The following is a 14,223-nucleotide window of genomic DNA, read 5'->3' on the forward strand; positions in this document are numbered from 1 at the left end:
TTCCTGTTTTAGGTAGGATGATAAATGTGTGCCACGATGCCTAGACTTTTCTGTTGAGTTGGAGTCTTATGGAATTTTCTGCCGGCTGCTCTGGAACTGCGTTCCTTCTGATATCAGCCTCCAATGTAGCTAGACAATAGGCATATACCATTGTGCCCAGACATGGGGTTCAGAAGGTACTTCTCAAACATTTTTGTCTAAGTTGGTCTCAAACCAAGATCCCAACATTTTCAGCCTCCAAGCAGCTTGGATTATTGGTGTGAGCCATAGGTACCTGACTATTACTTACAAGTTTACAGAATGAAATATTGGTATCTGCTTCTTGAAGAAGATTTAAGGCACATTATACATAAGCTTTCAGATTATGCTTTTAAAAATGCAAGTATAGGGCCAGAAGTTTAGCCTAGTGGTAGAGTGCATTCTTAGCATGCATGAAGATCCGGGTTCAATTCTTTGGTACTACATACATAGAAAAAAGCCCATAGTGGTTCTATGACTCAAGTGGTAGAGTGCTAGCCATGAGGAAAAAGTCCAAGGACAATGCTCAGGCCCTGAGTTCAAGCCCCAGGTCTATCAAAAAAAATGCAAGTATATGTGGAAAGCTTAATATTAAAACAATCATTTGACCTGGATGTCACACTGACAAAAAAGAATTACCTGGAGTCAACTCTTCTTTGCTGTCCTTAGCAAGCACAACAGCATGTTCTGAAACTTCAGCTGCTTCTCTCTGTACAAGCTGACGTAAACAAGCCAGAACGGCTCTTCTTAATAACAAGTAAGGACTACAAAGATTTACCTGGAAAAGACCATATGGGGAATGAAAAAGATTTCATCGCATTCAACAAATCTACTAGATAGGCACTAAGCTTTCTTTACCCTCATTCTGTCCAGCCTATAAGTGAGTAGGCTGATCACAATTTACCAAATACAAAAAAACTTCTTAAAATTATTCTACTATATATTTATATAATGTCTCCACAGCTTAAAGAATACCTGAACTAAATTATGTAATATTCATATACAAGAAAAAGTCTCATGACAATGATGGAAGACAGAATTTGAGTAAACGTAAGTTTTGAGAGATAAAGGAAACACAGCTGAAGGAACTTACAAAATTTTGCTCATGTTTTATGATTCTCTAAGAAATGTATACTAATATAGCAACATAGGTAATATAGCAACATTGGTTGAATGGAGGCTCCAGACTCAGACCATCTTAGTTTGAGTCTTGGATCTGCCACTTATTAGCTGTGTGACCTTGGACAAGTTATTCAACTTTTCTGTGTGTTAGTTTCCTGATTTTTAATATTATCTCATTTCACAAGCTTGTTTGGAAGTTAACATAATTTGTAAAGTGTTTATCATGTCAAATATTAATGCCAAAAATTTTATTGTTAAAACAGTATTTCATCCAGAGGACATAAAGAAGTACATAAATCTTCAAATTGCAGGTTTTTTTTTTTGTTGTTGTTGTTTTGTTTTTTGCCAGTCCTGGGACTTGAACTTAGGGCCTGAGCACTGTCCTTGGGCTTTCCTCAAGGCTAATGCTCTACCACATAAGCCACAGCACCACTTCCAGGTTTTGTATGTATGTGGTACCAAGGGTTTGAAACCCTGTCTTCGTTCATGCAAGGCGAGCACTCTACCACTAGGCCAAACTTCCAGCCCTCAAATAGCTTTACTAAGAAAATATATTCAGCAAAAATGTTCTTAAAATTACAGAGCACCAAAATTTACATATATGTATACATCTATATAAATACACATAGATGTACATACCATAGAACTGTCATGTAAATCTCAGTATGTTGTGTAATACCAACCACAAATTTGCTTTGCAATCTATTCAAATAATTCATTATAAGTCAGAGGTTCCTGGATATGATTTTGTTTTATTTATTTTTGGTCACAAGGCTTGAACTCTGGGCATTGTCCCTGAGCTCTTCATCTCAAAGCTAGAACTCTACCACTTTGAGCCATGGTGCCACTTCCGGTTTTCTGGTAGTTATTTGGGGATAAGAGTCTCAGATTTTTGTGCCTGGGCTGGCTTTGAACTGCGATCCTCAGAGCTTAGTCTCCTAAGTAGCTACGATGACAGGTGTGAGCCACCAATGCCCGGCTTTAAAATTTTTTTGAGACAAAGTCTCACTACATAGCCTTGGAAGGTGTAAAGTTGCTATGTAGTCCAGGTTGACCTCAACTTCATATTCTCTTTGTCTCAGTCTTTAGAGTGCTGAAATTACAGATGTGTTCCATCACACTTTGGTTCCTAGATAGAAATTCTTACCAAATAATTTCATTAGTAATAACAAAGTTTAGAAATTTGAATTTTATTTTCTTCTAAACAGGACAGATCAGGCTGGTGTGGCCCATTTTTTTTAAAGCATACTCTTTTCAAGTTGGCAATATCTCAGCCCTATATGTATTTTATGATAGTGTTTTTCAAAGTAAATGTTGAGAAACAATGGCATAATCATATTAAGTCATCTTATGGTGACTTGGCCTATAGGAAAGAGATAAAATAAGTGAATTTGTTTTAAAGAGCAAATTCTGAGAGAAAAAAAGGCAGGTGATAGCTAGTTTTTCATGTATACAATACATGTAGAAAGCACAGAATCTTCAATTTTATCATATGTCCCAAACCAGAAGAAATTATATGATCAGTGAAACAGAAGAATGGAAACTGTTTTGCAAGTATGCTCTATTTTATACACAAACTATATCAAAAACTCCAATGTAGACTGCAGAGGAATGCCACTTATGCATGTCTCAAGGTAATGTCATTTCAGTCATGGTTCTGTTCTGTTGTTGGAAACTAGTACACAGGATGATAGAGAAGTTAAAAAATAGAAAGATTACATGTACTCATGCCCAAGATTCCTGCTATATTTAACAATTATGATGAAAAAGCATATTATATGACAATTTTAAAGAAAAGTTAATGAATCTACTAGCCATTCTAATGAATTTTACGAGCATGTAACACAAGACAAGTACAGCATTTATTCAGGCTGGCCAAACAATCATAAAGCATGCTGGGAAATATTCTTTGTTTTGTATAAAACAGACTGCTGTTGCATAAAGCAAAATAGTTTAATATCTCCATGTCATTCTCCAGCACTTCAATAGACTGGGTTAAAGCAAACAAATAAGGCAAGCAAACTACGGAAATCAAACCGTAATGACAACTCCTTTCTGAAATAAACATATTAAATCAAAACAATGCAAATTTCAGTGCAAGAAATAAGGGCACCAGCTGGAGGAGGTTTGGAAAGATTGGTTTATACTGTATACAACATGCTGGATTTTGTATTAATGATTAACTTAAACACAAAGATGCAGGAAAAAAAACAAGAGCATCTGCAACTAAAAAAACTCCCCCAAAACAAAACAAAAAATCTATACAAAGACACAGCACTGCAAACCTCAAAAACAAAAAAAAAAGAAAGAAAGAAAGCAAAAAGAAAGTTAGGAATCAAGGGTCAGGGACCTACCAACACAGAATTATCCAACAAGATCTCCTGCACAAAAACAAATGACAGACCAGTCATGACAAAACCAAAAGATAAATAGTATGATGACTTTGGTAACAGTCAGCTAAGCATTCAAATGTAAATGTTGATAGTTATCATTCAAACTGGCTTAGCTTCAGTTAAAAAATATAGCATACCTTTTTTAACTTAATAAAGTATGATGAATTGAGCTAAGATCTGGAAAACAGTCAACCAAAGATGTAAAGACATAAAACACAATTTGGAAATACACATTTGTGGGACTGGGAATGTGGTTTAGTGGTAGTGCTTCCTAGCATGCATGAAGCCCTGGGTTTGATCCCTAACTGATCCAATGGTTCAAGTGTCAGAATGCTAGACTTGAGCAAAAGAAGCTCAGGAACAGTGCCTGAGCCCTAAGTTCAAGCCCCAGGACTGGCCAAAAAATAAAAATGTACATTTGTGTAATGAGGTTTTTCTTTAAAATTTTTGGTCAAGTCTCAGAATTAAAATTAAGATCAGAATACATGTCCAAAGAGGAGTGGCCTGGAATGTATTCACATGAACAGGTGTCCAGCAAGAGACAAAGTTAATGGTTTCCTTCATCACAAGTTAATTATAGATTTTTTTTTTCCTCTTGGAAGCCAAGTTTTAGAATTGAGAGTACTCAAAATTGCTAGTACAGATAAAGCCAAGTTTAACTATGGAAGTTAAAGAGCATGCAATTACAGCATGACACTTGTCTGATGACGAAATGCAATTGCCTTACTTCAGAAAAAGTGCTATAAAGTATATTAGGTTTCATCTACTAAATCAAGAATAAGCAACCAAAACATTAAGGCACAAAATTAATGTAGTGATAACATTTTTGAAAATGGTTCTATATAAGTAAAAGATCATTTTATTGATCAATATTATGAGCAACATGAAGATTTGAAATTATTAATATAGATACTCTCAATTGCCGAGTGTATCCAAAAGAAAAATCTCACAATAGTGTTAACTTTCCATTTTTATTTTTTTGTATGTTTGTTTTGGTCAGGACCTTGGGGCTGTTTTGTTCACGGCTAGCACTCTATCACTTTGAGCCTCAGCTATACTTCTGGTTTTTGGTGGTTAATTGGAGAGAAGAGTCTCAGAGACTTTCCTGCCAAAGCTGGCTTTGAACCACCATCCTCAGATCTCAGCCTCTTGAATAGCTAGGATTACAGGTGTGAGCCACTAGTGCTTGGCTTGATCTCATTATATGTAATCTCTTTCTCTCTCTCTTTCTCCCTCTCTCTCTTTTGTGAGGGGTGGGGAGGGGGAGAGAATGAATAAGTATGAACAATTTATTTTTTCATCCTAATTGATCTTATTTACTTCTCAACATACTTTAGTAAGTGCATTCATTTAGGAGAAATTTAAGGAGAAAATTTAAAAAGCCATTAATGAAAAATTTCAAGCACAATCCAAGATGTAAAAAATGGTATAACACTATATTTAGATGGAGAATAAAAATGAGATAAATGTAAAGGAATGGAAAAATTTTCAATAATTGGGGTTGGTGGACTGGGAGTTTAGACTAGTGGTAGAGTGCTTACTTAACATGCATGAAGACCCGGGTTTGATTCCTCCGTACCACATATATAGAAAAAAAGCCAGAAACGGTGCTGTGACTCAGTGGTAGAGCTACAGCCTTGAGAAAACCCAAGGACAGTGCTCAGGGCTTGAGCCCAAGCTCAGGACTGGCAAAAAATTATAATAATTGGGCTTGATAATAATTCTTCAAAAGTAATATTGCTAGGGAAAAGTCCTTTGAGTGCTAAATGTAGAATTATTCTTCCTCTTCCCCCCCCACTCCGCTCTCTCTGTCTCTCCTTCCTTCCCACCTCCCTTCTCTCCCCCTCCTTTCCTCTCTCTTTTTTTCTTTCCTCCTCTTTCTTTTTTCTTTTTATTTTTTGCTGGTCCTGCGGATTGAACTGAGGGCCTGAGCACTAGTCCTGAGCTTTTCTGCTCAAATCTAGCACTCTACTACTTGAGCTCTACTTCTGGCTCATAGACTTTACAATTTCCTGCCTGAGCAAACTTCAAATCACCATCCTCAGATCTTAACCTCTTGAGTAGCTAGGATTACGAGGCATGAGCCAATGATATCTGGCTTAGAATTATTTTTTGTAAATTCTTTTTTTCCTCTAGATTGATCAATATTTAAAAAACCCCAGAAATTAAAGTTTCTGTCAAAAAAGTCTGTTACATCCTTTTGTTTTTGTGTGTGCTAGAGCTCATACTTAAGGGCATTGAATCTGAGCTTTTCTGCTCAAGGCTAGCACTCTACAACTTGAGCCACAGATTCACAGATCTGTTCAGCTTTGGTGGTTAACTAGACATAAAAGTTTCACCATGGACTTTATAGTCTGGGTTGGCTTTATCTCAGATCTTAAGTCTCTTAAGTAGTTAGAATTACAGGCATGAGCCAATGGTACCACACTCATCTTCCTTTTGAGTTATATATGATCACTAGTATCAATAATTAATTCAGTAAGTTGCTTAAACATGCCAAGACAAAAAAACCTACTGTGATTACTAAATGCTAACAAATGCCTAGGATACATGCTTTTCTGTGCAGCATATAGCTAGCTCCTATAGTTACCAGAAGTAGTAGCTGAGACTAGAAGAGATTATCAGATATACCTACAGCTATCCAGTTAAGAGGTGACAGAGTTGGGGCATGATCTAGCCATATTAGATCTACACAGGAATTATCAAATATTAGAATGATTATTGAGTGAGGATTACTCCAGAAACCTAGAGTCTCTACTTAGAATTATCTACAACCTAGTTTGTATTACCTTGGGCAAGTTATTAACTTTGGTTTTCAAATTATCTTTTTTATAACAACTGGTTTAAATGATGCAAACATCATTTTGTAAATACAACAAACTTTCAGATTCTTTCAAGCTCTGAAATGCTGGCTATTTTGCCTTAAGCTTGAAAAATGCAAGTATTGTCTAAATTAAAGTTGCTCAACTACCATGTTATTAATGGGAGTATGCTATAAAAACTGTATAGGCAGAGTTGAAAAGCAACTCAATTTTGGGTAGAAATTGGTCACAGTTAAGGGAGACCTAATAAGAATGATGCTTACAAAACCATTCCAACAGAACTTCTAGTTGACTGTCTTTGTTAATTTGTTCAAAACTGGGTCTCACTATGACTAGCTTTGCCTTTATTATTATTATTTTTTTTTTACATTTGTTATAAAAAGTTCAGATATTGACTGGGCACCAGTAGGTCACACATGTAATCCTAGCCACTCAGGAGGCTGAGATCTAAGACTTAAGGTTCAAAGCCAGCTTAGGTAGGGAAGTCCCATGAGACTCTTATCTCTAACCACCAAAAAACTTCTGGAAGTGAAGCTATGGCAGAAGTGCTAAGCCTTAAGCAAAAATGCTTAGGGGCAGCACTCAGGACTTGAGTTCAAGTCTTAGGACCAGCACAAATACACAGAAAAAGAATCTAGTTGATATATTATGTTGTTAAATACCAAGTACAACTTCTATTTCTTCAACTTAGAGGAAAAATTTTTACTTTTATTATTTTTTTGTCAGTCCTGGGGCTTGAGCCCGAGCCACTTCTGGCCTTTTCTGAAGAATTAAACCCAGGGCTTCATGCATGTTAGGCAGGCAGTCTATCACTATGCCACATTCCCAGTCCTAAAATTTTTACTTTATATTAGAATTTATTCACACAATTTTTCTATGGTGGTATAATAGGGTTTGAAATCCAGGACTTCAACCTTGCTAGGCAGGAATGCTACTGCTAAGCCATGCCTACAGCCTTTTTATCATGAATCAGAATATAGGACAAAAATAATAAGAGGGGATTTCATAAATATTTGTGTGCCCTCAGCCCTATATTACCTAGGACACTATAAGTACGGAATATATGTTTATATATAAATAAATATTCCAATTATTAAGAAAAATAAATTCACATATAAGAGATTTAGAAGTATATGCAAACTGAAAGTATAATTATGTGCATAACTTATAGTTTTGTACACAGTTTAGAAGGTAATTAATTGAAATAATATACATTTCAAGTAAAAGAAAGAAAGGAGTAGTTTATAGCTTTATACTCACACAGAGGCTGCTAACCAGGCTAGATAAGTTGACATGTCGTGGAGCAAACATGTGCAGCTGCTGAAGGCAAGAGATGGCCTGAGCCTGAACAAGACAGCCTGGGTTATCCTGCATCACTGCACAACCCAATAGACAAGAAGTCCTTAACGTTGAAACCGAAGGATTGTTACCTAAAATAAAAAGCCCAAACGATTAATAATTGGCCTATAAAATCATTTGTCTTTAAACATATATTAATAGTCCTTATAACTTGTTTCCAGTTTTAAACTTAACGACCTCCAAATTAAAATTTCAACTACCAAAGGGATGGGGCTGTGGGCATAACTCAGTAGAGAATGAGCTTAGCATGTGTAAGGTACTGGATATAATACTTAGTGTGTCCATGTCTAGATGACAAATTTGTACAAGGTTTGTAATCCCAGCTACTCAGGAGATGAAAATTTAAAGAAGCATGGTTCAAGGCCACCTTGGGCAAAAACATTAATGACTAGGTGTGGAGGTTTACATTTGTGATCTCAGTATGCAAGAAGTAGAGCTGGATGAATTCCAATCTGAGGCTGGCCTAAGGGCAAAACATCAAAGACCTTACTAGAAAAATTATTAAGGAAAAAAGGGTTGGGGGTATTTTAAAATGGCACAGCTTTGTCTAGAAAATGTGAGGCCTGGAGTTGAACAATAAAAATAAGATTTATAGCTTAGTTATTCTCAATAGAAAGGCTTATTACAATACGAATCATTAGGTAAGGAAGAATCAAAGACTACAGATTTTAACAAAGCTTTCATAAAAAGTAAAAACAGAAGTTTACAATAAATTTAGTCTTCACAATCATTGTTTTGCCAGTCCTGGGGTTTGAAGTCAGGCCCTAGACACTGTCCTAGGGCTTGCTCAAGGCTAATGCTCTACCACTTGAGCCAAAGCATGACTTCTGGCTTTTTCTGTATATGTGGTACTGAGGAATCGAACACAGGGCTTCATGCATGCCAGGCAAGCACTCTACCACTAGGCCATGCTCCCAGTCCCTAACTTTTTAATCTTATATTAAGCCAATTAGAACAGGTCCAAATATTTGAGTTAAGTCAAATCTTTTTACTATTCTGCTTCATGGCGGAACATCCCTGAAGAATTAATACGTTCAAGAATGATAGATCAACTTTTTCTTTGGCCTGGGTTGACTTCAAACTGTGATCCTTTGGGTCTCAGCCTCCTCAGTAGCTAGGATTACAAGAGTGAGCCACCAGCACCAACATGTCTTACTGTTCTAACGATGATTTGAATGACACATATATTCATTTACAAGAATATACTGTGTACCTTCTATGTTAAACTAGAAACAATTTTTTTTTTTTTTTGAGCTCAGGGCCTGAGCACTGTCCTTGGACTTTCTCAAGGCTAGAGCTCTACCACTTGAGTCTCAGCACCACTTCTGGCTTTTTTCTATATATGTGGTACTGAGGAATTGAACCCAGGTCTTTGTGCATGCTAGGCAAGCACTCTACCACTAGGCCAAACTCTCAGCCCCAAACAATTCATTTTTATGTGTGGAGTTTTTTCATTCAAAATAGTACAAAAGCAGCCAATGCATACACACCTTGTAGCTCTGGACCTAACATGGTAATAAGGGCATTCAAGCAGCGACCAAGACTTTGGTGGACTTCAGCATGAGTAGGAGGCACATTTAACAACAACAGGATGATGAGAGAAAGGGTTGGTTCCACATGTACATAGTAAAGTGCACCTGCTGAGTCAATTATTAATGATAGAGAATGTAGTGCCCAGGTCTGTGAGGACAGAAAACAAAAACATTTCAGGAGAATGAAGAAACATAAGAAAGATTCAACTGTCCCCTGTTGAAGTAGTTGACAAACTATAACAAATAAACCATGAAAGCGCTACTACTATTAAGAAAAATAAACAGCTTACGAGTTTAAGAAAATTCTTTTCTTTAAATATTCAATATAAAACCAACTCACTTAGAAAGATAAACTAAGATCAAGTTTAGCATGAAAAATTGCAGATGGTTTAATAGTTTAGATAATAGCTTAAATAAAATATAGTTTGTCAAAACTTTTTATTGATTAATCTACAGTAAATAATGAAAATTCAAGTTTTTTAAAGTAGTGAAAAAATTTACAACTACATGTACTGATATGGACAAATCACTTGAACAAAATGAAGGCTAGACATGAGTTCATACAGTATAATGTAATGCCTGGTACCTTCTATGATCTTCAAAATAGTAGCTGTAATTATGATAGGATGACCCATTTTTAGAAAGATATTGAACTTCACTTCAGACGATTCTGAGTACAAGGGAAAGACAGCCTTGAATTTTTAAAATCTATCAAATCTAAGCATAGCTTTGGCATTTACTTGGGGGCAGATATTATTCTCTAATTATTAGTGATCATGAAATACAATCTGTATCACCTACAAAAATCATGTATTTCAAGCAAGGTATCACATGAGGTCCTTACCTGCACATCAGGAGAGGTGCTGTCCTGAGACAACGTATAGAGGATCCCAATGCAAGAATTCAAATGTTGAGAAGAACTTATTCCTCCTAAATACCTATGCAAGGATCCCAAGGCTAATGAGTGTCCTGTTCTGGTAACCACATCCCTTGCTGACTTCAATCTATAATTATGGAAATAAAAATAAATGTCAAACACAGAAAAAAGAAACAAAACTAACCAAAAACAAAAGTTTAAAAATGTCACAAAATTAAGAAATATATTTTGTGAAGTCATTAAAAATTCAGAAATGAGCTGAAAGGTATCTTTCAAAGGAAAAGTTTTTATTTTTAAAAAAATTTTTTATTGTAATTAGTAAAAGGGTTACATGATATTTGCCAGATAGAAGGTGCATTAATTCATATACACTGATACCCTTTCACATGTCTTGGTACCCATTTCCCTCCCCCCCCACACCCCCAGGAAAAGTTTTTAAATAAAAAGGTCTTTACATTATCAATCATCATTTTAATATGGCCATTTCTAGGATCTTCCATCTTAATAAGGGAGGCCTTATTATTACATGATCATTAAAAATTTTGTTATCAAAATTAAACATAGTAAGAAACCTAAAATTTATTAGGAATTTTCATTTTTTTTTCTTTTCTGTGTATGTGGTATGGAGGAATTGAACCTGGGTCTTCGTGCATGCTAGGCAAGCACTCTACCTCTAGGACAAACTCCCGGCCCCTTATTAGGAATTTTCTGTGTATTGTGTTATAATTAGCTCTTCCTTAATACTTCTAACCCGATGCTTCATGCTATTATAGTTCCTCTCTACAGATGAGAAAACTTTCAAAATGATAGCTATTTCTCATAAAGTAATTGCCTATGAAATAGTAGAATTGAGACTCTTATAATCATAGCATTTATCTCTGGTTGAGAACTGAAACAGATTTTTCATACTATGTTCATATTACATTCTCTTTTACTGGTGCCTGGCCTGCTTTAAGACTGTCAAACAGAGCCAGCAGAGATGACTCACACCTGTAATCCCAGCTACTCAGGAGGCTTAGATCTGAGGATCGTGGTTCAAGGCCAGCCTGGGCACGAAAAGTCTGACATTCTTATCTCCAATTAACCACCAGAAAAGTGGAAGTGACTCTGTGGCTCAAGGGGTAGGGTGGCAGTGTTGAGTTGAAGAGCTCAGGAACAGGCTCAGAGTTCAAGTCCCACAACAGACAAAAAAAAAAAAAGATTCTTAGACAGGTAGATTGTATAAACAACCATCTATTCAAAATTGTAGAAAAGTGGCCAGACACCAGTGGTTCATGCCTGCAAACCTAGTCACTCAGGAGGTAGAGATCAAGAGGAATGCAGCTGTAAGCATAAATATGAGACTCCGCACCTCAATTAACAGGTGAAGTGGTGCCATATACCTGTCATCCTAGCTACACTTTAAGTGTAAATAGGTAGGTTTACATAGATATATGTAAATAGATGAAGTGGTGCCATACACCTGTCATCCCAGCTATACTTTAAGTGTAAATAGGTGGGCTGGTATACAAATGAGATCCTATTTTAAAAATGAGGGTTAAGGGGCCGGGAGTTTGGCCTAGTGGTAGAGTGCTTGCCTAGCATGCACGAAGACCTGGGTTCAATTCCTTGGTACTACATACATAGAAAAAAGCCAGAAGTGATACTGAGGCTCAAGTGGTAGAGTTCTAGCCTTGAGAAAATCCAACGACAGTGCTCAGGCCCTGAGCTTAAGCCCAGGACTGGCAAAAAAAAAAAAAAAAAAAAAAAGAGGGTTAGGAAGGTTAGAGGGTGTGGCTTAAACACAAAGCCCTCACGCAGTTCAATACTTAAAAAAAAAAAAAAGAAAGAAAAAGAAAACTGCTAAGAGTATTAAGGAAGAATAAGGGAGAATAAGGAAGAAGAAACAAAAATGGCCTATAGACACATGAAGAAATGCTCAACAGCTCTGGTCATAAAAGAAATGCAAATCAAAACAACTCTAAGATTCCACCTCACTCCAGTTAGAATGGCCAGGATCAGGAAAACGAGTAACAACAGATGCTGGAGGGGATGTGGCCAGGAGGGATCACTACTACACTGTTGGTGGGAGTGCAAACTCGTTCAACCACTATGGAAAGCAGTATGGCAGTACCTCAAAAAGCTAAACATAGAGCTCCGCTATGACCCAGCAATTCCACTACTTGGCATTTACTCAACCATCCAGAAACTAGGGCATACTAAATCCACCAGCACAACAATGTTCATTGCAGCATTATTCACGATAGCAAAGATATGAAACCAACCTAGATGTCCCTCAGTTGATGAGTGGATCAACAAGATGTGGTATTTGTACACAATGGAATTCTATGCTGCTGTCAGAAAGAATGACATTGCCCCATTTGTTAGGAAATGGAAAGACTTAGAAAAAATCATATTAAGTGAAGTAAGCCAGGCTCAAAGGAACTTAGGCTCAATGGTTTCCCTCATTTGTCATAATCAGTAGAAACCTTGGGCTCTACTAGCAGAGATTTGCAATAGAGCAAAACCTTGCTTGATACATAAGGCCATATAGTATGAAGCTAATTGAAAGGACCTCCAGGATATTGAAACAAAAGCCATATAATGAATGATTGTTGTCCTTAATGTACTATGTTATCTCTCATCTCTTTTGCTGTCCCTTGGTTATCTCATATTGTTACAGTATCCCACTTTGTTATCTGATATATTGGATATATTTGTATTTGGTTATTTGAAATTGGATAGGGAAGGGGGAAAACCAAGACAGGGGCGGGGAGGGTAATGGGGACCAAGACATGTGAAAGGGTATCAATGTATGTGAATTAATGCACCTTTTATCTGGCAAATATCATGTAATCCTTTTATTAATTACAATAAAAATATTAAAAAAAAAGTAAAAGAAAAAGAAAACTGCTAAGAGTATTAAGGAACCTACCAGGAGTCATGGACTTGGTAAAATAAAAGTAGTTTAATTTTTTTCTGATCTGTATTCTTTATTTTTCCTTTTTCTATAGATTGTTCTTACTATTGATCATCTATATTACATATGACAAAACTCCAAAAGTATCTCAAAAAATGAAGTTCAAATAGTAATAATTTTATGGTAGATCAAGAGGGTCTCTTTTATCTTAAAAACATTTTTTTTGGTTAGTTGTGGGGTTTGAACACAGTCCTGGGCTCTATCCCCAAGCCTCTCTAAAATCAAGGCTAGCTTTCTACCATTTGAGCCACAGCATCACTTCTGGCATTTTCTGTTTATGTGGTACTGAAGAATCGAACCCAGAGCTTCAGGCATGCTAGGCAAGCATTCTACCACTATACCATATTCCCAGCCCCCATATTTGTCTTTTTAAGTGGATACAACTGTGCATTATTTTTTCCTTAGCTAAATCTCAAAAGAAAGTTCCTACTACTTTGAACAAATAAGTTATATACAGTTTTGACATAGAGCCCATGAGTGTAAATTAAGAAATCTACTTACGGGCCGGCATTATTTTTTCCTTAGCTAAATCTCAGAAGAAAGTTCCTACTGCTTTGAACAAATAAGTTATATACAGTTTTGACATACAGCCCATGAGTGTAAATTAAGAAATCCACTTACGGGCTGGGAGTTTGGCCTAGTGGTAGAGTGCTTGCCTAGCATGCATGAATACCCGGGTTCGATTCCTCGGTACCACATACATAGAAAAAAGCTGGAAGTGGTGCTGAGGCTCAAGTGGTAGAGCTCTAGCCTTGAGAAAGTCCAAGGACAGTGCTCAGGTCCTGAGCCCAAGCCCAAGCCCGGCAAAGAAAAAAAAAAAGAAAAGAAAAGAAAAGAAATCCACTTACTTTTCAAAGCTAACTTGGGCTAAACCAGCAGTAAAAACTCCATCATCAACCACTTGGGCTAATCTAGCCCAGGCTTCTGCAGCTGCACATCTCAAAAGGGGGTTGGTACTTTCTAGGGCTCCCATTACTAATGTTAAGACACGTCTTCTTATTCCTTCTGGTCTTAAACTTCCCTTGGAGCCAGCCAGGTACTAAAGCACATAAAGAACAACTCAAATGTTCATATACTGAGAAAATCAGAATATATATATATATATATGTATATATATATATACACACACACATGTATATGC

The 14,223-nt window shown here is 36.5% G+C and overlaps 1 protein-coding gene across 4 annotated transcripts in view; it reads right to left on the reverse strand.

Moving 5' to 3' along the window:
• Positions 1-14,223, reverse strand: part of Heatr5a (HEAT repeat containing 5A) — a 110,179-nt gene that overhangs the window by 39,903 nt on the left and 56,053 nt on the right. For all 4 annotated transcript variants that reach the window (XM_090345353.1, XM_090345354.1, XM_090345352.1 and 1 more), the window contains 5 exons: positions 13,931-14,121; positions 10,091-10,250; positions 9,205-9,394; positions 7,616-7,785; positions 658-796 (listed from right to left, as the gene is read on the reverse strand). In XM_090345353.1, coding sequence (XP_090201479.1) covers positions 658-796; positions 7,616-7,785; positions 9,205-9,394; positions 10,091-10,250; positions 13,931-14,121 — 850 coding nt within the window. The remainder of the gene's footprint in view (positions 1-657; positions 797-7,615; positions 7,786-9,204; positions 9,395-10,090; positions 10,251-13,930; positions 14,122-14,223) is intronic.

Source organism: Megascapheus bottae, chromosome 14 (assembly GCF_031878675.1).
Source record: "Megascapheus bottae isolate mThoBot1 chromosome 14, mThoBot2.hap1, whole genome shotgun sequence".
In the NCBI taxonomy this organism is placed as follows: domain Eukaryota; kingdom Metazoa; phylum Chordata; class Mammalia; order Rodentia; family Geomyidae; genus Megascapheus; species Megascapheus bottae.